Genomic DNA, 24,055 nt, shown 5'->3' on the forward strand with positions numbered 1-24,055 from the left:
TTTAACATATAATTTAACACATGCACGCGCAGACGCGCACACACACACACACACACACACACACACACACACACACACACACACACACACACACACCTCTTGGTAACTTTCAAGGTAACATGCTGCACATTGCACTCACTTTTTTCCCATCCAGCCATAATCTGCTTTAAAAATATTTATAAATGTGAATAAAATCATGTTTAACAAAATTTGCCATACATGGTGATTAATAACATTATTAATGTTAAATACTGTATTCTCCAAAGTTTAGCATGTCTGCACAAACACTGTTACAGTAACGTGATATTCCTGTTAAATAGTGGGTGATAGTTCACCATAAATTACATTCTGTTATCATTTACTCATATTGTTCCAAACCGTCATGATTTCGTTCTTGAGTGAAACACAAAAAAATTGTTGTTTTTCCCTGACTAGCAAAAAATACAATGGAGAGCAGTGGGAACCAGACACTGTTTGGTTACCAACACTTTTCAAAATAACTTGTGTTCCACACAATAAAGAAACTCAAAGGTTTGGACGGTCTGTACTGTTATGTAAACTATGACTGAATTACATTTTTTAAGTTAACTACCCCTTTAAGACAGTATTTTAACACTGCTTTAAATTCAACCATAACTGTGACAGTACTGCTGTTTACTGTATGTCTGTCTTTAATTTACTGTAGCTTTGTTTACAGTACAGTACAGTACAGTACGGCATAGGCACCTATCACGAGACACAAGATATTCTCCATGTATAAAACTTTATTTGATGTGGTTTGTATATGACGTTTTATTTTATTGACAATTATCAAGAGCGCGTTATTGTAGAGCGCATTTAATCCGCTTCACTCGGATGTCAGGTGGATTCCCTTCACTGAGAGTGAATTTTCCGTTTTTATTTGACTAAAACTAGATGATCTGCCCCATGGTAAAATCATGGTACTTTTTTGTAAGCGCTCAACTATAAAATATTCTATTTTACAAATCAGAAGTAATGTTAGCGCATCTTGCGGTCAAGTGCACATTATGAAACGGAGCCCGCGAGACCGTCGACTTCATAGGATTAAGCTAAAACATTATTTCAACTTTGCACATCCACCCTGACCAGTTTACCTTAGAGGGTCTGACGTCTTGACTCTCCGTTGAAAAAGATTGTCAGAAACAGCGGGTGGAGGACAGAGATCACGCGGGATTTTAAGGTTCCGTCGATAGCAGACTCTTGTTACTGATTGGCCATACGACTTGTCAATCATCTCCACTTTCTATGTGGTGGATGAGCCCAGTGCTATGATTGGACATATTTTTATTTTTTCTGTTGCTTGTTTCGAGTACTTCGCGCGGCAGAAGCGTCATCAGGTTTTTGCGTAGTTTAGAGTGACAAATCGTACCACCGTACATTGAGGTCAAAATGAGTACGTGCTACGCAAAATGCGTACAGGTTGGCAGGTCTGCATTTGGTCTTTTCTTTTTCTCTATTATGAATGTCTTAACACATTTTGTTTCTCTTTATATGTTGAATAGAATCATTTCAATTTTTTGCACACTTAAATTATCAGTAACTTCAATTGAGATTTTAGTATATTTAGGGCCAGATTTGCTAAACGGGCGCCATACTGTTGCAAGATTGCAATTCTAAACAAGCACTGATTGGATTGGCGCAGTGCAAATAAAATAACACAGGCACAATAATGACACGGGCACATTTCAAAAGTGACCATTGAAATCTACTAAGAGCAGTGCAAATTAATACAGGGTCGCAAATATGCAGAACTGATGCTCCTCAGTTGATAAACTTGAGTTCAGCACCACGGACATCTCGCAATGAAAATGCAGAGTGTGAAATTCCCGCTTTCAAAGTAAAAGTACACTAAGAAGAACCGGAGGACCAAAGATGAAGGGTTACAAGAAGATTTGAAACACCTGATGTGACTTCTCCAGCACATCAAACATAGCATGGGGGGCCCAAATTTATATTCTTTCATTGGGCCCAAAATTGCTAGTGGCGCCCCTGCCTCATTCACCAAAAAAAGCCCTGTGCCCTGCATAATCCTGAAGCAATCAAGAGCATTTAGTTACCAAGGAGAGCAATTTTGCAGTTATCCAAATCATATGTGCTCAGAATGAGTGGATGGGAAATGAATGAGTCACTCCAAATATTGCCGCTTACTTCAGGTAAGGAAAATCTTGAGCTCTCCATGATTCATCCAAACATCACACAAGCTCGTGCAGTTTGATGCAGTCTTGTTATGTCTCAAAAACAGTCCTGTGGAGTGATTTCACCTCTCTGCTCTTTCTTAATCACAGTCAACTGGAAACCATGAAACACACGCTCAGAAGTTTATTGTCTTTCATGCACACAGCAAACAAGATGTGCTGAAAACGTCAACATTTGAAGCAGCTCTAATTGCATCAACCCAGAACCAAAGGTGCATCGAATTTTGGATGCATGTGTGCACAAGTGTGCAGCACAATGCTTGCTTAGCCCACTATTCCTACGCTGTAACAAGTACTAAACATGCATTTAAAATATTGGTGTTCTCAGTCATATAGTTACTGCCAACTGTATATGTAGTGTTCTTTCTGAAAGATTGATTCATTGTTATCATGCACAATCAAAGATAGTACAGAACACAATGTGTTGTCTCAGCAACAATACAATTTGATAGACTTGACAGAGGTGTTCCTGAGACTTTTCATCTAATATCTACAACCTTTACATTCAACTAGGTTCTTCGACCTTAACGTCTTCCAGGACAGCGAGAAACTGGTAGTGGTAATTGATGATCAGCTTAGCTTCATGGATCATGTTCCCAGCACCACCCGCCCCTGTAGATTCATCCTTTACATCATTAGGAAAATTAGACCTTTCCTATCTGAGCATGCTACACCTAGTCCAGACTCTTGTCCTGTCCAGACTGGACAATTGCAATGCGCCAGAATCCCAGCCTGGACACCCAAACCCCTACAGATGATCCAGAATGCAGCGGCAAGAGTGGTCTTCAATGAGCCAATAAGGGCGCATGTCACTCCTCTCTTTTTAAGGTTACACTGGCTTCCTAGAGTAGTTCACATCAAAGTCAAAGCTCTGCTCCTGGCCTTTAAAACCACCACTGGGTCAGCGCCCCCTTACCTTCACTCGCTTATACACACTCGCTTACCTTCTCTGGATCTGTTTCACATCTGTGAAATGAACTGCCGGTTGCGACAAGATCTGCTGATTCTGTAGTTGTCTTTAATCGGCTAAAATCCCATCACTTCCACCAACACTTCACTTACTAATGCAGAGTTTAATATCTTTTCATATTTTTCTCTTTTTTTTGTTCTTAAAAACACACTTGATTACACTGGTTCTAGTGCACTAATATATTGTTGTTTTTGTGTTGTTCTGATTGCTTCTATTGTTTAATTCATTTGTAAATGTAAAACTGACCTGACTAGTTTGCTTATCATTGCTTATTATATATGTATATAGCGCTTAGTTTTCAGCTGATGCTGAACTCACTGCTCCTGTTTCTCTCTCATGCATTAATAACTCACACCAGGGTTGGGGTTAGGGTCAGTCATAAAATGTAAAACTAATGGATAAAGGGTAAATATATTCCAAAAGTCACTCATACACTTTAAAGTGAAAAGCAACCTTCCGATCTCTCTGATGAAGCCAATACGGAAGTGACTTAAACTGCAATTCATTGACTGGCCACTAGAGGCTGGCTCCAAAAGGGAGTCGATTCCCATAGACCCCCATGTTTTAATGCCCAACTTTACAGTAGAAAATAATATTTATAGCCTGGTACAAAAATTGTTTTTGGTCTGTATAGCTAATTTTACCCTTCATGACAACTGTGAGGGGGGTGAATTTTTTTGTAACTCATACGTTTAAATTATAGTAATTATATTAAGTTTTACATAATTAAGGGCGTGGCCACATGAATGACTGTTGACTGTGGTTTCAGTAACCAGTCACCTGAGCTTCACCCACATCCCACCTTTTTACCCATTTTCGGGTATCCCCGAGTGATGCATGGTGACGCACGGCTAAGATGGCAGCGGTAGGCACCACCTACTTTAAACTTCAAAGAAAACCTATGGATGACATCTCAGACACTATGTCCATCTTTTTTTACAGCCTATGGGTGTTACCATTTAAAGTAATTTTTTAAGTTGATCCAACTTTTTACAGTGCATTGTGATTTCATCTAAAGTTATAACAATTCATCACTTTTTTTAATAAGTTAAAATTACTTTTAAAGTGAATTTGATTGTACTTAAAAATGTAAGGCAGCATAATGTTTTAAGTACCAAAGAGACATTGCAAGTAATATTTTAATTTTATAAGCCATAATCATTTTTTATATTTCATTACCCCATTAAAAATCTTCTACCTTTTCTGTTGTTCTTATTTTTGTCAATTGCGTTCTCAGAATAGGTTAGTTTGGCTCATAGAAGTCTATATTAAAAACATTGAGGAAACATTGGGAAATATCCTTTTAGAAACAATGTTCCTTGCGGTCACAGAACCATCTCTCTGTATAATCCCCCTAATTCACCATTCTACTTTACTATCCTACTACACTCCTATAAGACAATGGTTAATTAACACAACACTTTTTTCCCAATGACTGTACCAGTAACCCCTTTCTCTGTGTGAACCCACTGCAGGAAGTGATGAGAACGAACAAGTTTACATGAGTGAAGCCAACATGCTGCTGACACTGCACACCTGCACGTCCCCAGAGACATAGGAGTGCAGGGAGGAGAGAAGGAGAACCTCTTTATAGAAACATTTCTCATCTAATTAAAACTAGGCCACTGCAGAGAGACCAAGAGACGCCAAGATGGTTGAAAAAAGACACTGTCCCTGTGACTTACATCAGATATAGGGTATGCTAATGATAGCGCTACAGTAACAGGGCTTGATCTCGGCCTATGTACCCAGGTGGCACACACCTACCCTGCCTGTGTATTAAGAAGTGACAACGCATTAAACAACATTCACCAATATCTATATGTGTCACACTACATTACAGATGCAAAACTTATTTTCTAAATGTCCACAATAGATTATTGTGAAATGACGGCGTTTCCATTAACCAATGCGGCTGAAGTGTAGTCTTTTCCTCATCCCTCAACGTAGTCATTCCACATCAGGTTGACTGATGTTGGTATAGGTTTACTTATATCACATTCACAGCACTAGGCATTATTTTTAACTGTAAGAGACGTAAAAGTATTATCCAAACATTAATGCCAAGGAATGCCTCTTATACTTAGGAGTGGCAACATATGTTTCTTGGAGGTAAGTTTTGGGCAATATATGGAAGTTTTTGCGAAATTTTCAATTGGGTAAAGAAAACGCAGCTACTGTCTTAAGGGGGTCGCGCCATGAATCACATTATTTTCTATGACTGTACGCACACCGGTGGCACTTGGCGGCGGCTGTCGGCAGCTGTCCACTGTGACTCTGGATGCTACTCAAATCCCTGTCGCACCACAGAGCACCACTCACATAGTATAAGATTAAATAACATCATATTTGTTCAAAATCGTTAGCGATTAACATTGGCTGTTAACGTATATTTTGTATAATATAGTAAGCTTGCGCTATTTAATGTGCACTTCCGGTGTACGATACCTCCGAGTTGTCCTAGACGTGACGCTGCCCTTCTCGTCCGGTGTGCGACCCCCTTTAGGGTAATAGAATGACATCCTCATGAGTCCCAAGAAAAAAGTTTTTTTTTCTTTTAAAAATTAAATGTTGGGTTGGTAACAAACATATTACCGAAAATGGGCTTGGCTGGGAGTGAGCTGGGTGGTCCTGGACCTCCTGTAACCATGTAAGAGTTTTGTCTCGTGTTCTGTTTTGTTTGGTGTTTTGAACTTTTATTTTGATAGCCTGTTCTGTTCTGGCTTTTATTTTGAAATCTTGTCATGTTCCACTTCACTGTGTACTTCCTGTCTGTTCTCCATAAAACCGGTCCAATCTGATTATTGTATGTGTAACAGCTGCAGTTCTGAGCATTCATAGTTTTGTATCTTGTCTCCTGTTTCATGGTTCTGCTTTCTTGTTCATGGTTTTGACCCTTGCCTGTTTTTTGGATTACGTTTTTTTACCCTGGTTTCTATTAAAATTAAAATACATGAATTTAAAATTCTCGTGCTGTGCTGCCATAAAGTGATACTGTCCATTATTTGTCCCAATTTCGCAATAAACTAATTAATAAACTAATGCAGGGTTTACACCAAACGCGTTTTGGGCGTCAAAATCGCGTCTACCGCGCCTAGTTTGACGCTTGAACACTTTGAATGCATTCGCGCGTGTAGAGCGGAGTAGACGCGTCCGAGGCAAAATCCGCTTCTTGTGGGAGGGGCAACTGCTGTGCGAGTGTCTGTTTGCAAGATGACTGATGTTACTTATGCATTTATCAAGAGAGTTACCAGTTTGTATTTGGTAACCTTACTATAGGGGGAAAATAAACGACGCGGGTCGATAAACGTCAAGTGACTCAAAAGTGAAGTGTGTATTTACAACTTACCAGGTTGCCCAAAGTCCTCACTGACACTCATCCAAGCGAGGTCCTTTTTATTCCTGTCTCCTAATAGAAATAACAACTTGTGTCATATAGCTCCGAGTGACTGCTTGAGTGAGTGACTCCGGGCGGGGCTGCCACCACAGCAGCAAGCAGGCTACTGATTGGTTAATGCGGCGCGAAATTCCGCCAAAGTTCAAATGCATCAACTCGGGCATCAGCCGCAAATTCGCGTTAACCGCAAAATGCACATAAAGCACCATTTGCGCGTACTGCGCACAACGCTCAATTCGCGCCTTTCGCGCGAGCTTCACGCGCGAATGAGGCGGAAACGCGTCTTCCGCTCCGCACCGAACGCCTCTTCCGCGCCGCGGGACCTCCTGACGCGCGTCAACGCGTCTGCACATTGACTTAACATTGAAATCACTCGCGCTTCACGCCTCTACCGCGGTTGGTGTAAACGCATCATGAGATTTCTGTCTGAAATAAATGTAAACTCTCAAGTGCAGAGGAATTGGCAGACGAGTCAATGTCTTTGCATTTGGATTATTTTCACGGTAAGAATCTTAGTAATTATCTTTAGTAATCTTTAGGGTTAGGGGCTTTTAAAAATTCTTCTCAAACTTTTATTTCACACTAATTTGAGGGGTTTAAATTAAGGCTAGGGTTTGAGTTAAGGGTAATTTTGGGTTTCTTTAATTAAAACGTTGATCCAGAACTAACAAAAATTGTAGATCCAGGATCTGATCTTACTTTGTAAAATCACGGCAACCCTATAATGACAAAGGGGGGCTTGGCCGGGGGGCGCGATGCTTAGCTAGGGGACCCTCCATAATCTGTGACATAATTCGAACACTGATTGGAAGACCAAGTATAAATGCGGTTAAGAAAGTGATAAGAGACTACTATAACAGTACTCTGAAGTCTAGAAAGTGTGGATATCAGTGAGGTGAAGGTACAATCCATATATTAATGTTTTAAGTTTTACATTTTAAATATATATTTTACTTGAAAAATGAGTGATCTTACAGTATTTTACACTCTACAACCCTTCTGGGTTGATTTACATCAAGTATTGGGAAATATTGTCCAGAACACATGTTGGGTTGTGAATAATGCTGGGTTGTTTTAACACAAATGCAGGTTCGTTTCCAACCCATGGCTGCACTGTAAAAAACTGCTGTAAAAACATGGCAAATTTTACAGGAAAAGGGTGTTTTTCAACGAAAACAGTAAAATACTGTAGAAATTTGCATCCCAATGGTGCATTCACACCAGACGCGAAAGAGGCGGCAAGCGCGAGTGATTTACATGTTAAGTCAATGCAAAGACGCAAATAGGCATCCTGCGGCTCGGTAAGCGCGAATGGGGCGGAAGGCCCGGCGCGGATGGTGCATTCCATGCGAATTAAGCGTTGCCGTGTGAGTTGAAAAATTGGAACTTTGGTGGATTTTCACGCCGCGTTAACCAATCAGTAGCTTGCTCTAGCAGTGACGAGATTACAGGATGCGAGCAGAGGCAAAAACAAAACAAAACAACAATGGAGGACAATCATCATCACTACACAAGACATCTTTGTACTTCTACAGGAATTAAAAGGATCTTGTTTGGAAGAGTAAGGAGGTGGAACAACCTGGTAATTTTGCTCAGTTTGAGCTGTATAAGCCCCTCCCATGAAGCAAATTTATGCGTGAATGTCTCGAATGACTAGAATTGACCTCTCGCCGGCCCCTCCCCCAAAATGGCCATTGTCCATCACAGCAACCGTTACTATGTGAGCATGTCCGACAAACATTAACGCCTGCGGCGTTTGTAAATTGGACACTAGATAAGTTACCCCGAGAGATTTGATGGAAGAGTTGTGTTCTTTCCATTCCCAAAGCCGAAAACACAACGTGAGCGGTGCATACAATGGATAAAACAGTGTGGACGGCCCCACTCAGTTAAATGTGTCGAACATTTACGAAGCATAAATACATCTGCACAAAGGTAAGGCTTACAGCTAACTAGTAACAGTGTTGTCTAGATCTACTAACTAGAGGCAAGAACACAAATGGATTGGAAATTATGATTACCATGAATATAATTGCCAGAATGTTAACCTACTCTCTAAGCTAAGTTTAATAACTTCTTTAGCCAATATTAGTTAACATGTTAGCTAATGCTAGCTACATTTGCTGCTGTTGTGTTGGGACTTTCAGCTCCCCAACTTTATTTTTCGTCATTTTACGACAAAGTCGAACATAGCGCCCTAACAATCAACTTTAAATAATTTGTTTTTATCTTTCATGTAGCATTTTATGAACGGAAAACCTACCCCTGAGTTTCCCAATCCTGTAAATGCTGTGCAATTTTATTATATTATACATTTTATTTATTATATTATCTGTTCTGCAACTTTTAAGCCAAAGCAATTTCCTATTTGTGAATTCTGCATATCACCAAAGGAAATAAAACATTATGATTCTCAAAACGGCTATCCCCCAAACAACAGAGAAATGTTAGTTAGCTTTGAAGCAAATAGCTACTCGCAATAGACCATATCATATGAAAGAGAACTTACTCGGCAGTGCAAGAGCATGACTGGTCCACAAGGCTGTGCTGGTTGCATTTGAGGTACAGGTCATGTGGTTTCTCATTTTTTGCTTTAGACCCGTAAGCATTAGCCTCGATAGTAGTCGTGTCTCCTTCATTGCGTATTTTTATATTTTGAATATATCCCTACACTGCATACTGTAACCCCTTTTGCCTCCATCTGAAGGATATCGCTGCGGTATTGCTCCAAAAAGGTCACTAACACGCATGGGTATACCTTTTTCCGTAATGGCAATCTTTCGCGCTCAGCGAAAGTCTAAATACAGGTGCAAATGAACTCAACTAAGGTGAATAGCGCGTTTTTGCTGCCTCTTCCGCATCTGGTAAACGTAACTGGTTCAAGGGAATTGGTTTCCTAAATGAAATGCGTAGGGTATTAAAGGCACACAAGGCAAGTCTGAGTATTATTTCTCTACTAGCTCCCCCTAGTGTCTGGGAGTAAATGCTTTCTATATCTGAGACTTTACGAGACTGAAGGACACCGGGTCGGATACAGCGAACTTGCAAGTGGGGTATTCTTCCTTCAGACGGTAGGGGCGGGCGAGAGAGTCTTCATTCGTCATGTAATGAGTCATTTAACCATATACCGACTTACGAAGATGATTTATTAACATAAAAATGCTGCCTTGCGTCCCTTTAATACTGTATCATACCGTTAAATTGGGGAGCTTAACGGTAGTAGAACTTTAAATTAACAGTAAATTGCTAACAACCCAGCCATTATGTTACAGCACAATTTTTTACAGTTTGCGTAACAACAACCCAGCATACAGTAGGCTTATTTATAACCCAACATGCGTCCTGTCCAATATATACCAAGATTTGAGTTAAAAAAAACAACCCAGCATTTTTATACTGTAGTGTATGTAATATTTGTCTTGCATACATTTTAATTGTCAGTTATTTTCTTATGTGTTTTTAGGAAGACATTATACCCTCAAATTACTCTTGCCACCTCAAATAGATCGATGAATAGATGAAAGACTGCATGGATAGACAGAATTAGATTTTAATGAGCATCATCTGCTTGATACAGGGAGAGCACTGACTATACCTGCAGGAAACTTAGAGAAAATGACTAATCCGTCTTTAAACAGTCCCAGTAAACATCAATAAGAACTTCATTAACAACAGACATAAAGTACTCCTGTAAGACTGAGGCTCACTGAGGCAACAAATATGAAGTGACTAAAGCTTTTGATGGTCTTAATAAAAAGGATTCCCCTGCAACGTGTGGCACTCCCTGCCGCGTGAGCATACGGCATTTATATCGCATGGGCCATTAATCAACACATACACTGTTACCCTCCTCTCTGCTGACGGTGAAATATACTCACAACTTCAGTATAAGCACTTAGGTAGTGCGTCCAGTAAAAACAAGCTGACATTTCTGAGAGGAGGCACAGGCTGCTTTACTTCCTGAGACAAGAAAAACCAGCACAGGCACTGCACAATCCCACCAAAAACCCTTACACATACCTACTGCCAAAAGAAATATGTAGGAGAAGACTGTAAATATAGCGGCAATGGGAACAAAGTGAGAATGAAAACAGATACTGGCCTGTGAGATACTATACAGGGGGTATTACAGGGGGTAGTCATTTTTATCACAGTGAGCTAGAGGGAACATACCCTGCCTCCCATATTATATGTCTTAAATATTTAAATTTAGAATTAGTATGTCCGGGTACCCTTCAAGTACCCGGATGATGTACTGTATGGTTGGTGAAAAGTCGAAGTGGAGATTCATGCACACCTTTAATGGCTGTCGTGCCTCATTACCAACTTGGGTGTGTAATATTTTCTAATAATTCAACAGCCTGTCGTCAAATATTACCCATAACTCATTTTGAGAGAGAGGAGTTTAATGATCTTACACTAAATAAAAAATGTAATGTGATGCTTTAAAAATGCTTTATAATAAGGTTTTTTGTTAACATTCGAGTATTTATTAAAGGTATAGCGGACGATTTTCCCGAAATTTAGAAAAGAACTGCCCTCTCCACTTTAAAAAAAATGTATTTACACTATTAAATTTGTGCACGAGAGAGCATGCGCAAGCCTTGTTCTTCTCGTGCATGCTCTGTTTACAAGTTGCTGTCGGCATGGCTTAAACATTGAGATGTTTACCGTGTCTGCGCGGTTCGTGACTTGTGTCAGGGCTAGCATCGCTTTTACTAGCAGTGATTTTAAATGAATTTCTCCATTTTTTTTTATTTAACATGTTACAAAAAAGTTAAATATGTAATGCAAATTTATACAAAATAAAATTGTTTAGTTGAACTATTTTACTGTTAGTCATGTTATCATTTATTTTAAAAAATCAAAACGTTGTGTGTGTGTCATGTTTGTGTGTCTGGGGCGCACCCCTAACGAGTGTCTATGTAGGTCAGTAAAAAGGGTAAAACCATGTGACCTGAGGATGAGCTCTAATTGGCTGGTATCGGATCCGCCCTGGGGCGCAGGACTGTGTGCCCAAACCCTCCCACTTATGTTGTAAGTGAATCAATAATGGTTGCACTTATGGCAAACGAAGTTGGCTAACGTTAGCTGGATGCTATGTAGGTCATATTTATTGTTTTCCCTGTTTGCTGTTTGAAAGTCTGCGTGATATACTGCGTGATATTTTGTGCCTCATTTGAGCTGGCTTGTTTCACACATACTCCGTATGCAGTGCGTTTGCGGTGCGTAATTTTTTACGTAGCCATGTTAACAGGTTAGAGCTTTCACACAGCATACGTATGCGGTCCGTCCTGTCCGTTGCAGATGCGGTGCGGTGCAGCAGTGCTGCGATCGTTTCGGCAGCGAGTCTATTTTTGCTGTATGGCACGCAAGCTGCACGCGCTGATTTAAAGTGATCTGTGGTCAGAATGAACACGGATTTACACAAAAATGCAGTAATTTCATGTAAATAAAGTTTTTCAGTAGTTTTTTCTGTAATCTTATTTGTTTAATCCCAGTATGAAGCAATTAAGGCAAAACATTTACCACGAGTTAAAAAATGATATGTATAACATCTTGTTAAATATTCTACCGTGTTTATATACATTGCATATACATAAAGTATGCTATTAATTTTACCATAGTTTAATTATACTAACATAGTCTTTTAGTTTTTATTTGTAAAACAACAGTAACCAAATTTATATTGTCTTATAACAATATCCATAACCATGGAATTTTTAGTTAAACTAAGGTAATACAAATCATAATTAATCTGACAAAAACCGTTTTGTCAACCGTTAAAATTATGGTTAATTTTTCTAAAGAGAACTATACAAAATGATCTGTTTGATAGACGGGGAAGCGCACCTGTCAATCAGCGCTATTATAACAGAGCGAGGCGAAAGACGAACGTGCTCAGTAATATGGAATAATGTGTTGATCTTGAAAGATTGTAAGAATACATTTGCTTCAAATATAATGTTTGTCATACAACGTTTTGGAAGATAATAATGATTTTTTTCAATTGTTATTGAGCTTATTTAGACTTGTTGCAGTTATAACAGCGTGTTTTACCTCAGAGTTTGTTTCAGTAATATTGCTGTTTTTCCGGTAATAATAATACAATTTGCATGTTAATCTTGCTTCCTTGTCTGTTTATTCATGTCATTATGCTGTTATTTTAATTATTTGAGAATATTTCTTGCCATATGAGGTTCATTGCCGTTATATAAATACCCTCGTCTATGCAAATATATAGGAAATGTAGCCTATAATGTAACCATGCCCGTCGCCTATATTTTCTCTTCAAACGTTATAATGCTAATTTATATTTGATATATGTGGAGATAAATAGACCTTTGATCCTTTCATGTGTCCTGATCATTACAATAGAGATTTTAAACATCCTAGTCTATCAAATAATATCTAAAGTATATTGTTTTGTGAAGAAAAAAAACACAGCAGGCTATTATATAGTTTATTGATGAGGCGCTGTTCAACAGAAAGTGTCAATCACATGATTATTTGATACGCAGAAGCAGCGGTTAGCAACGCACTGCAAACGGAGTATGTGTGAAAGCACAACGGATGCTTGACGGACCGCACCGCATACGTACTGCAACACGCAACGCAAACGCACTGCACACGGAGCATGTGCGAAACAGGCGTGGACATGACGCTCAGATAATCCGGTATTTTACGTGGCTTGGTCGCGCATGTGTGTGTGTGTTTGCGTGCGTGTGTGTCAGATCGCGTGGGCGATTTATAGTCGTGCGTAGGTCCTACGGCGTAGCAGGGACGGCGTAGGTTCCGCGTCGGTTTTCATTTATACTTGTGCGTCGCCGTCCGCGTCGACGTGCAAACACACGCGAAACCGCTGGTTGGCAGTAATCACGCATGTAACCACAGTAGCAGCAGAAGTCGTCACAGAAGAAGAAGCTAAGCAAGTAAACCCACAAACGAAGAAGAAATAGCAACTTGTTGTGTATAATTTGAGAAGACCAGCAATGATGGAAGTAAATAAACAGCGACTTATGTTTCAGTTTGAGTTAAATCACTCCTCAACTTGGCTCATCTTTGTTTTCACCGTCTCAAACGGAAATACCTATGACGCAGTTTTTTTTACCTGACGGGAGGGGTTCTGGTGGACCAATCACAGCGCTTACGGTCCGCGTAGAGCCGACGCGCTGTTAGAAATTTTGTGAGGTGCGCGTCAGGCTACGCAGAGCTACGCACAGGCTACGGATAGCCTACGCCGTAGCTACGCCGTAGGACCTACGCACGACTATAAAGGGCGATTTATAGTCGTGCGTAGGTCCTACGGCGTAGCAGCGACGGCGTAGGTTCCGCGTCGGTTTTCATTTATACTTGTGCGTCGCCGTCCGCGTCGACGTGCAAACACACGCGAAACCGCTGGTTGGCAGTAATCACGCGTGTAACCACAGTAGCAGCAGAAGTCGTCACAGAAGAAGAAGCTAAGCAAGTAAACCCACAAACGAAGAAGAAATAGCAACTTGTTGTGTATAATTTGAGAAGACCAGCAATGATGGAAGTAAATAAACAGCGACTTATGTTTCAGTTTGAGTTAAATCACTCCTCAACTTGGCTCATCTTTGTTTTCACCGTCTCAAACGGAAATACCTATGACGCAGTTTTTTTACCTGACGGGAGGGGTTCTGGTGGACCAATCACAGCGCTTACGGTCCGCGTAGAGCCGACGCGCTGTTAGAAATTTTGTGAGGTGCGCGTCAGGCTACGCAGAGCTACGCACAGGCTACGGATAGCCTACGCCGTAGCTACGCCGTAGGACCTACGCACGACTATAAATCGCCCTTAAATCGCACTTAATGCACGAGATCAATCTCCAGAACAAAAACGGCAAGATGTCGTCTGAGGACAAGAGTCTGCATTTATCTGCCTTCATGCGTTTATTACACAAGATGGTTTCAGATACACAGTGTCATAAGTTTAATTCAATTCAGATTTTTACAAGCCTGTTGCTATTTTAATCGCAATAGTATTTTGTGATTTGATTTGTTCATATTTGCCTGTTCAGCACAAAGTTTGTGTGTTTTATCGCCTCAGCTGTCTGTCAGTGTGAGAAAAAATTATTCATTAATCTGCTTCATGTGATGTTAAACATATAAAGTGATGCACACGGTCTCTCTGTTCTCTTCATAAATAAATAAACACATTTTAGTAAGAACTTGAATGCTCGTCTTGTAAGTTCATGATTAGAAATGAACAGGTGAACGAAAACAATTATTATCATTATCACATGAAATGACGGATAATTGACTATGATGGGATTTTTTAAAGTGAAAAAGTCTAACGCAAACTCTGGTGTGTTTGTGAATGATTACTGTACCTTAATTAGTTAATTACTGATAATAAACCCACATTATACTCAGCTTTAATAGATTCATAGTACATTTATTTCATGCTTAAGTTGACTTCAACAATAATATTTACAGCATTTAAGCTAAGCAGTAATGATATTCATCACCTTATGAACGGCTATTTACAGACCTGCATTACTACAGTAAAAGTTCAAGTTGGTATGTGCCTCTCCAAATTCCCCCCACATATACACCTGAAAGTGCGCATGTGCAGAAAACGAACCTAGGGACTGCACGTACAACGGCCTTAAAAAAATATCACCAGAATGATTGACAACTAGGATGACCAATAGTCTTGATGATCCACCCGGAAAGAGAAAATCCTTCGCTATACCTTTAATATTAGTTCATGTTAAAGCGACACCATGTAATTTTCAACCTTCATAATAAATCTTCAAGACCCTTGTGATAGTACATCGACATTAAATAGGTTGAATGACATGTCTACCATAGCCTCACGGGGTCTGTATCGCTTTTACTCATACTTTAAAACTAAGGGTTTCTGGTAGTAACCAGAGCACAAAAAAATTACAAAATTCGGCTGCTTTACGGCATACGTCACTTCCTCCACACAATTTTTTTAATGTGAATTTTGCTGGAGGTTACTTAAGGAGTGTAGAGAGCAACTTCTATTATGTGACTCTGTAGCACAGTGATAGTGTCACAGATCTATGACACGGGCAACCCGGTTTCGATTCCCCTTTAAGGCAATTTTTTAATATAAACTCACGATTCATACATAAATGCGATCTTCTTTATAAATGATGACGATTATCTTGCATATAGTTCCCTGTATTCAGATGCTGTGTTCACGTGTTCACGTATTTATCTTTCTTTTACTGTCTGTATTTACATTACAATCCAGGATGCTATAGCAGTCAAACTTGCTAAAACTCACACAGTGTAAAACCAAAGCCTATTCATTCACCAATCAGATCCGAGTGTTTCTCTCTTCCTCATTTGCTGCATTCTGCTGTCACTCGCGTGACGTATTACAAAGCGGCAGACCTAAACACATCGGTTTACTTGGATTTGGAGTGACAATTTTCACACAAAAGAGAGGAAAAACGAGCGCCATTGCGGAAAATCCTGGTGGCGAGGGAGAGAGAGAGACGATGCAACAATATTTGTTTGGAAAAAGGCAAGGAAATACTTCAAGTCGTTTCTCAATTGGAAGGCTGCAGCCTCCGGAGGTCAAATATGCAGGCTGCATACGTCATCAAGCCTGGTTTATTAAGTCATAAGCATAGTGCAACAATTTACGATTAACTAAGTATAATAGTCAACTTTATAATTGTTAATATTCTGATGTCTTGATGACGTATGCAGCTTAAAAATACGACATCCGGAGGCTGCAACCTTCAGATTGAGAAATGGCTTCTGCCACGAGTTCCTCATCAGAAAGTTGTAACATGACTGCGTTTCTCTCTGATGCCTCAAAATGTTGATTGTTTAGCGTTTTAAATGTTTAGTTTTTAGTTTAGTTTTAAGGTTGGCAAGTTCTTTTCCTTTGCGACAGTGCTGCAGCGCTTATGGCCTCTAGGGGCGCTAGGCGTGAAAAATACATGTCTAGCGCCCCTTAGTTGCCAAAAAGTTCCGCGGTGTGCCTTTAATTTAAGAATTTACTAATTAATTTACCAAAACTTGTAACTGTTAACATTAGTTAATGCACTATAAACTAAAATGAATAAATTGAACTGGTGTCAACTAACAGCTAAAAGCTATTTGGTTCATTGATATTTCATGTTACCTAATCTAATGCATTTACTAATGTTAACAACTATTGTAAAGACATTACTACATATATTTATTCAATATAATTAATTTATTGTTGAATAGTCAGCTAAACTCTATAACTCTTTAGTGCTACAGTATACATTATTACATTTACTGTATATAAAATTGCTTATAATTAGTGCTGGGTAAAGATTAATTGCAATTAATCGCTTACAAAATAAAAGTACATTTTTGCCAAATCTATGTGTTTGTGTGTTGCGTCACTTTTATTTTGTATGCGATTAATCTTTGCCCAGCGCTACATATAATATGATATATTATTTACCAGTGTGACACATCATATCACTTGTGACTTATGAGATATTTGTAATACAGAACACATGTCTGTTAAGCTGTGTGCTATATTATGAATCTTAATGGGATCAGGCGGTTGTCCTGGACCAAACTTGACTGGGGATGAATGGCATCTTAGTAACTACTGTGTAATTACAAAGTAATTACATGTGTATAAGAGCATCATAAATCACTTCCCATAAGCCGGTATAACTTCCTATTTTAAATGGTCCCCTAAAGCAGTTAAAAAAGCAAAGAGACAAAGGTAATAGCAGAACAGTGACTAAAAGCCATAGGTGATCTCTAACACTGCATTACAAGTCTATCAAGGTCAAAAAACAGAGTTTAAGAAAACAGAATGCCATTTACAGCTAATATTAAGAAATTCGACCCTCTTCTTGTGATAGTACATGACATAAACATAAAAAACTATTTTTCAAACGTCAGTCCAGCGTGCCTCTTTCTGCCCCTGAACATATTATTAATGAGCCAGGACACTGTGCTGTTTAGGAAACATGTTGTTTCTGATTACTGCGCTGTTACAGACAGCATGCCACAACGGGACGCTCTACCAGTGTTCCCTGGACATTACTGAGGAAAGGAGGGGAATACTAATGCAGGGCTTACACACAAACGAACACACAAAACATGATGCCCTGAGCAAAGCTAGAGCCGGGTCGGAAAAACTGGAGCTGCCATTTGTTAGTGCCAGGCTGATTTAAATAGCCTTAAGATAATGCACTCCCTCATTTGAGATGATGACCCACAACACTGACATAATCTCCCAGCATGGAGCTGACCGATAGCAGAGTACACCTTCTGGTCCTCGTGCATGACAAGCTGCACTCCTTGCCAGGTGGAGAGAGAGGTGGGGATTGTAACAAACAAACAGGGCATGTTAAAGGTCATGCACAACCAATCCAGAGTAAACAGAATACGCCATGCAGAGATGCATGACTAAATACAATAAAGAATGTTTATGCCCGAATTGAAACTTTTTTGCAATCCAAAATATATTGCATCATACATCTTGCATGCAAAGAAATCTGATGCCACGCTGAGGCAATGATGACCTTCTTCATAAGTGACACATAGTGCTGATGTACTGCACCCAACTCCTCCTCGTTTTCTACAGATCGGTGATGAAAACAATGCGCCTCTCTCTATTTCCACTCATCCGCATCAATCCATCTATCTGCATCAGATGACATGCCACAAACCAATGTGAGCTGATACAGCAATGCAACATAAAGCTTTCATATCTGCATCCGTCAGGCTTGTGTGAAGGGGTGTAGTACGAGTGCATTGGGGAACCTCCGAGGGGCACTGCGCTCGAGGATCTGCCTCCGCAGTGAACCCGTTACGCAAAAGACACGCATGGAAAACGCATGCACAGCCTCGGACCAATCATTTATAACAATGCATAATATTGCATGCACGTGATAACGCATAATACTATTTTAAGATGCATTGCGCAGTCAAGATGACGCTTTGGACCAAGAGATGCGCATGCAAATATATATTTAGACATTTACAAAACATCTAAAGTTTGAATGGAAGAACGCCAGGAGCTGTTTAGAAATTAGGGGTGATTTCCCATTCAAACTTTCACTGTTTGACAAATATATATACATAAATAAACACCAAATAAACTTCGTCTAACCGTAAGATGAGCAAAATTAGGATCGCAGCGCTCACCTGCCAACGGTCTGGTTGGCGAGCTGTCGCATCCGATTGAATTGCTTCTTCATTTTAAAAATATATTTTCTGCGTTAAGACCTCAAGCGCAAAACAATCCGCATTTCTCCCAAAATAAAGGCCCGTGCTCCGGTGCAAACATCCACATTATTCCTATCACACGCCCTCATGGCAGACAGAAAAGGGATGGAAATGTCCTAAGATGCGTATTTCAATGCATTTTTCGCTGCGCTCGACTGCTCGAGATGCTGCTGGGCGATTCTCGCATCGGCAGAGTGACAGCAGCGGACGGACGCGTGCGCGGTGCATTATGGGAAGTGTAGTTTTTCGCGAGTCTTGTGAAGATATTTGGGTGAAATGGTTTTCAAAAGGGCTTGGGACAGTTTAAAGGCAGGACTGTAACTGTTAAGTGCCACACTGTAAAAATGTAGTTTCTTGAAACGACACGCACAAAAAGCACTAAGCACATCTTGCAACTGTAAAAATCGTATGTCCAAAAATAATAGTTTATTATTATTATTGAAAGTATACTACTTGTATTACTTTTATAGCTGTTCCATGTTTTATTGGTTTATGCAAGTAGAGGGTAATTGTAACGTATGCTGTAGTATTTGGTTAGGCAATTTGTGTAATATTTTTGTGCAATATGCATGTAATTGCTTATGTAACACACTGGATGGGACTAAATAATAATAATAAAATTATATATTATATGATTATATATATATTAAAGACTTTTTTAAGCCGATGTGAGCTAAGCAAGTCCGTTAGCACAGGTAATTAGGCATAGATGCCTTAACAAAGAGAACACTGCCATCCTGTGGCTATTATTGCCAGAGCCTCACGACAATCACTTTTGTATTATTGATCCTTTATTGTAAGATACATTCGGTTATTGGTGATCTAAAATTTGGACACATCTGACATTTAAGCACAGTAGTAGAAGAAACAAAAAATTAATATGAAACGTTGAATTAAAAAGTATAAATAGAAATTGAAACATAAGAGTGTCTGAACATTTGACTAGCTTATCCAGTTTATGTCATCATGCATCCAGTTTATGATGATGGCAACATATGATGGTAGGCTATTTTCATATTACAGATATAATTTAAACAGCAATGTATTTATTATTATAAACAGATTTATATATGTAAGCCATTAACTCATCATTGCACTTTGTATAACATGGTTATAGAAGAAGAAAAAGCATTGGTATTTATTTAATAATTTATAAATCCATTTTAGGGTTCTTGCCTTCATACCTTTGTTGTTTAACGCAGTGTAAACATGTTGGTGAGTATTCTCTTTGATATTATGACTGTTTTACTCTCTTTGTGCCATTTACCAAAACAAATCTGAGAAAAATAAAGGCCTTCTTGTATGCAGCTCCGTCTAACTGGAATTTTCTTCAGTAAAGACTGAAATTGCAAAATCGGGTGCCCTTTATATGCCTATCCAATAGGTGGCATCTTTTCCCCAAGTTTTAAAGGGCACCTATTTCATTGCTAAAAAAACATTATTTTGTGTATTTGCTATAATACAATGTGTTCGCATGGTTTATGGTTAAAAAAACACATTATTTTCCACATACCGTACATTTTTGTAGATTTGAAAAGCGCCTTGTTCCTGATTGGCCAGCTAATGTGATTGGCCTGAATACCTCTGATGTCAGCCAGAAATGTGACGCTGCTTACCATGTTTAAAAAATTCACTTACAATGTAATGCTAAAATGAGTTAACTTACAGGCTGTAAGTCCAAGCGGGAGGAATTATGATAAAGTCGGTCTTGTCTACATCACCAATCCCAGGAAGTAAACTGTTGCCTACAAGCCGTGTGTTTGTTGTAGTCCAAGAAAAGAGATTTAAGTTGTAGACGATAACTCATTGCGTCATTGTTTACTTTGGGGTTTGTACTTTTTGCATATCGTTAACATGTACTAATACACACACCAAAATAAATGTAAAATTGTGAATCAGACGATAGTTGCTCTTTAAAGCAACACTATGTAGTTTCCATGTAAAAATGACTTACAGCTCCCCCATGTGGTTGAAAAGCGCAACAGTGCCTGGTATCAGACACTCTTCTGCAGGCAGGGGGAGGGGCGGGGCTGTGTGCTCTACCCTCCAAATCCACTTTCAAAGTGTGCTTGTAGCATCTAGGAGGCTGCTCAGGTTGCAGCAACAATACAATTTGTCCAGTTAAAAGTTGTTCTATCACGGAAATCATTTTAGAGACATTATTTAAAGGTAAAAAAACTACATAGTGTTGCTTTAACATTCAGACTTCAGAAGTGCACCATGTGTAAGTGTAAACTTATTGAATTAGGCTAATTATGTCATCAAAGTGATGAACTCACACAGTTCCCACTGTCCATCCAAACGTTTGTCCATTAGTTAAATAGAGCCACACCTTTCAGTAAAGATTACCACAATTATGAAGTTCGGGTCATGAGAAACTAACAGTGAGAAATATGCAGTCATTTAATTATTTAATAATGCTCCAGTAAACTGACAAGGAATTACAAGATCCTACTTGAATGGTGACAAAGTACATTTAAACCATTTATAAAGCTGTGCATCCCCTAAAGCAGTGGTTCTTAAACTTTTTGGCATCCCCCTTGGTAAGATGCATCCCTTCACGCATAACCCAAAGAAAATACATGACATAAAACTTAAACTTAGATTTAATATTAAATGATACAATGAAGTGCTGTTGGTTTTTTCTGAGTATTTATTGCACATAATGGGTCTCATTCATGAAACATTCGTAAATATATGAGTAAATATGTGAGTGATTTGCACGTAAACAGACCTTCCCGAAAACTCTCCTCCTGATTCACAAATACTTCGTTAACGTCAGATTTGATAGTTAAATGTGTGTATGTGTTAATGAATTCCTATCAGTCGTACATGGGACGCGCGTGCACGCGTATTCTCAATTACCATAAATCCCGCCCATTATATCCGACTGACAACTATATATGGGCATCATATTATGACACCAAACGAAGGATTTCAACATGTCTTCTTAAAAGCGAATGAAAAAGAAACATTTCTCAGATGCAGAAATTGAAGTTTTATTATCAGAAGTTCATTCAAAACGCCACATTTTATTTTCAAGCATACATAAAGGCGTCACATTACAGATGCTGTAAATGGAGTATCATCTGTTAATCGAACAGTCCAAGAAGTGAAAAGAAAATGGTTCAACATGAAGCTGACTGCAAAAAACGAATTAGTTCACTTCGAAAAAATCTTTTTCAAACTGGAGGAGGACCACCATCATCATCATAATCGAGCATATATAGCCTATGTGATGAACGCATCATTGCATAGCCTAATTTGCGAAACCTCTCTGTCGGGTATAATTTCCGATGGTGACAGTGAAGAAACCCCTTTGCAGGAAAGCACTTCAGCATAATCAGATGGTAAAGTTCACAATTTTTTGGCCAGCTGACATGGTAAATAAAAAATATAATTTTAGAGGAAATAGACAAGCAGTTTACATTTGAGCAGATTTAACTTTTTACAAAAGAACTGGTCTGGGTAGCCAAACGAATTAACCAGTCTTCATTCTCGGCAAGTAAGTCTGCGCGGTCTCTGAAAATACCTTTTGCGCAGGCTCTATCTGCCAAATCTATATCAGCCATCGTAAATGTCTTATGCCTGATTTTGGCCATTTTATAGGAAACAATTTCCGTAACAATTAAGGGGCTATTAGTTTGCCCAGCCCTGAAAATAATAACTTATTTGATTAAAGTGTTCCGTTTGCAGATGCTATTACTGGAGCTCATCATAAAAGTGAAAATAATAGGCTAAACGTATATAATTACTGTATATAAAATGTTTTCAAAATGCTGTGTAATATGTACATGATTAAGGTGAATTAAAATACAGCCTTATTGATGAGCAAAACGTTCGGATGTTAAACGCACAATTTACGCGTGGTTGGGAGCAGGTGTAGATTTCTTTCGTACCAACTAACATTTGGAAAATACGAACATTTTCATGAATCCGAAAATTTACGCCAAAAGGACTTTACGAACGATTTACACAAAAATTCGTTCTGCTCGTGTTTCATGAATGAGACCCAATGTATGCTGAACTTATGTTTTTTTTATCATAAAACTGGGGCACCCCCTGGCACCACCTTACGCTTCCCAGTTTGAGGACCACTGCACAAAAGAAAGGAGGGCATGACAGGAAAAATCCAAAGATGTTAGAGATAATGAGAACTACAGTACAACAATTCTGTGCCAAATGTGTGTGTAAAAATAGCTGATGGGGAGGTGTTGAAATAGTGATGACGGGCTTGCATATGGTCTCATTCTAACAGTATTACAGGCCATGAGAATACTGTGATTCACACATCTGACGCTTCATATTGGTTTTTATTTAGCAGATGCTTTAAATCCAAAACCATTTACAGTATAAACTACTCCAGTAACAGAGCTCATATGGAGCAGCCTGACCTCAAAATGTTTGGCACCCCACAACCAAACTCTGTTGTTCGGTCCATTAGTAGTTAATGGGGCAACAGGTGAGCGGTGCACTGAGGCCTAAGGGTTCAAAGGCCTCGTTCTGTAAGTGATACTGAAAAATAGCCGTTCTCCGCCCCTATCACAAGGGCCCCATTAATCTGGATCTTTGGAAATTGAGAGGAGATCCTCTAAGCCTTGATCTCGAACCTCTGACCCCAAAACTGCCATCCGTTTTTATTAGTCTGGAGTCAAATGTTAATCACATTCAAAAGCTGATGGATCTGAACTGCGCAGGAACCACACATCCGCAACAAGTCGTTTTTGAGACTCTCCTGACTACTTTAAATCAATATGAAAGGGGGTCCCAAGCTTCTGTATTCACCAGAAAGACCCCTGCCTCTAAATTTCCTCCTGAAAACCTCTTCATCATGCTTTTGTCATACTGAGAAGAGTCAGGAATGTGAAAGGTCAAAGGAGAAAGAGCATACTGCATATCTCTTATGATAGAAAGCATGTAGCTCATCTCATCTTATTTGTGCATTGCATGGAAAAATACTAACCTAATCATACTCTCTTATTGTTGTGTTTGTAGCCAGATGGTGACTAATTGACTTAAGGTAGACCTTTATTGAGCTAATAAAGCTATTTGCCCAAAGTTCATAACCTTTGCTACCCCTGACCCTTGCGGTTGCCAGTACTAATGATGTGTTCAGTTCAAATGTTTGTTTTTATATTTCTTTTCTGGGTCTTAAATCTCTGATTTGTATTAATAAGAGCCTTCCATTATCTTAATACTTGGGAAATGATGATACAAATTTGTTTTGGTGGTTATTATT

At 39.2% G+C, this 24,055-nt stretch overlaps 1 protein-coding gene across 12 annotated transcripts in view; it reads right to left on the reverse strand.

The window, feature by feature from the left end:
• arhgap44a (Rho GTPase activating protein 44a) overlaps window positions 1–19,020 on the reverse strand; it is an 88,068-nt gene extending 69,048 nt beyond the window's left edge. For 7 of the 12 annotated variants that reach the window (XM_055187213.2, XM_055187264.2, XM_055187258.2 and 4 more), the window contains exon 1: window positions 18,736–19,020. In XM_055187213.2, coding sequence (XP_055043188.2) covers window positions 18,736–18,788 — 53 coding nt within the window. In that variant the 5' untranslated portion in view covers window positions 18,789–19,020. The remainder of the gene's footprint in view (window positions 1–18,735) is intronic. The other 5 variants (XM_055187220.2, XM_055187282.2, XM_055187199.2 and 2 more) reach the window with 1 other exon arrangement.
• Window positions 19,021–24,055: the final 5,035 nt, after the last annotated feature.

Source organism: Misgurnus anguillicaudatus, chromosome 19, assembly GCF_027580225.2.
Source record: "Misgurnus anguillicaudatus chromosome 19, ASM2758022v2, whole genome shotgun sequence".
NCBI lineage: Eukaryota > Metazoa > Chordata > Actinopteri > Cypriniformes > Cobitidae > Misgurnus > Misgurnus anguillicaudatus.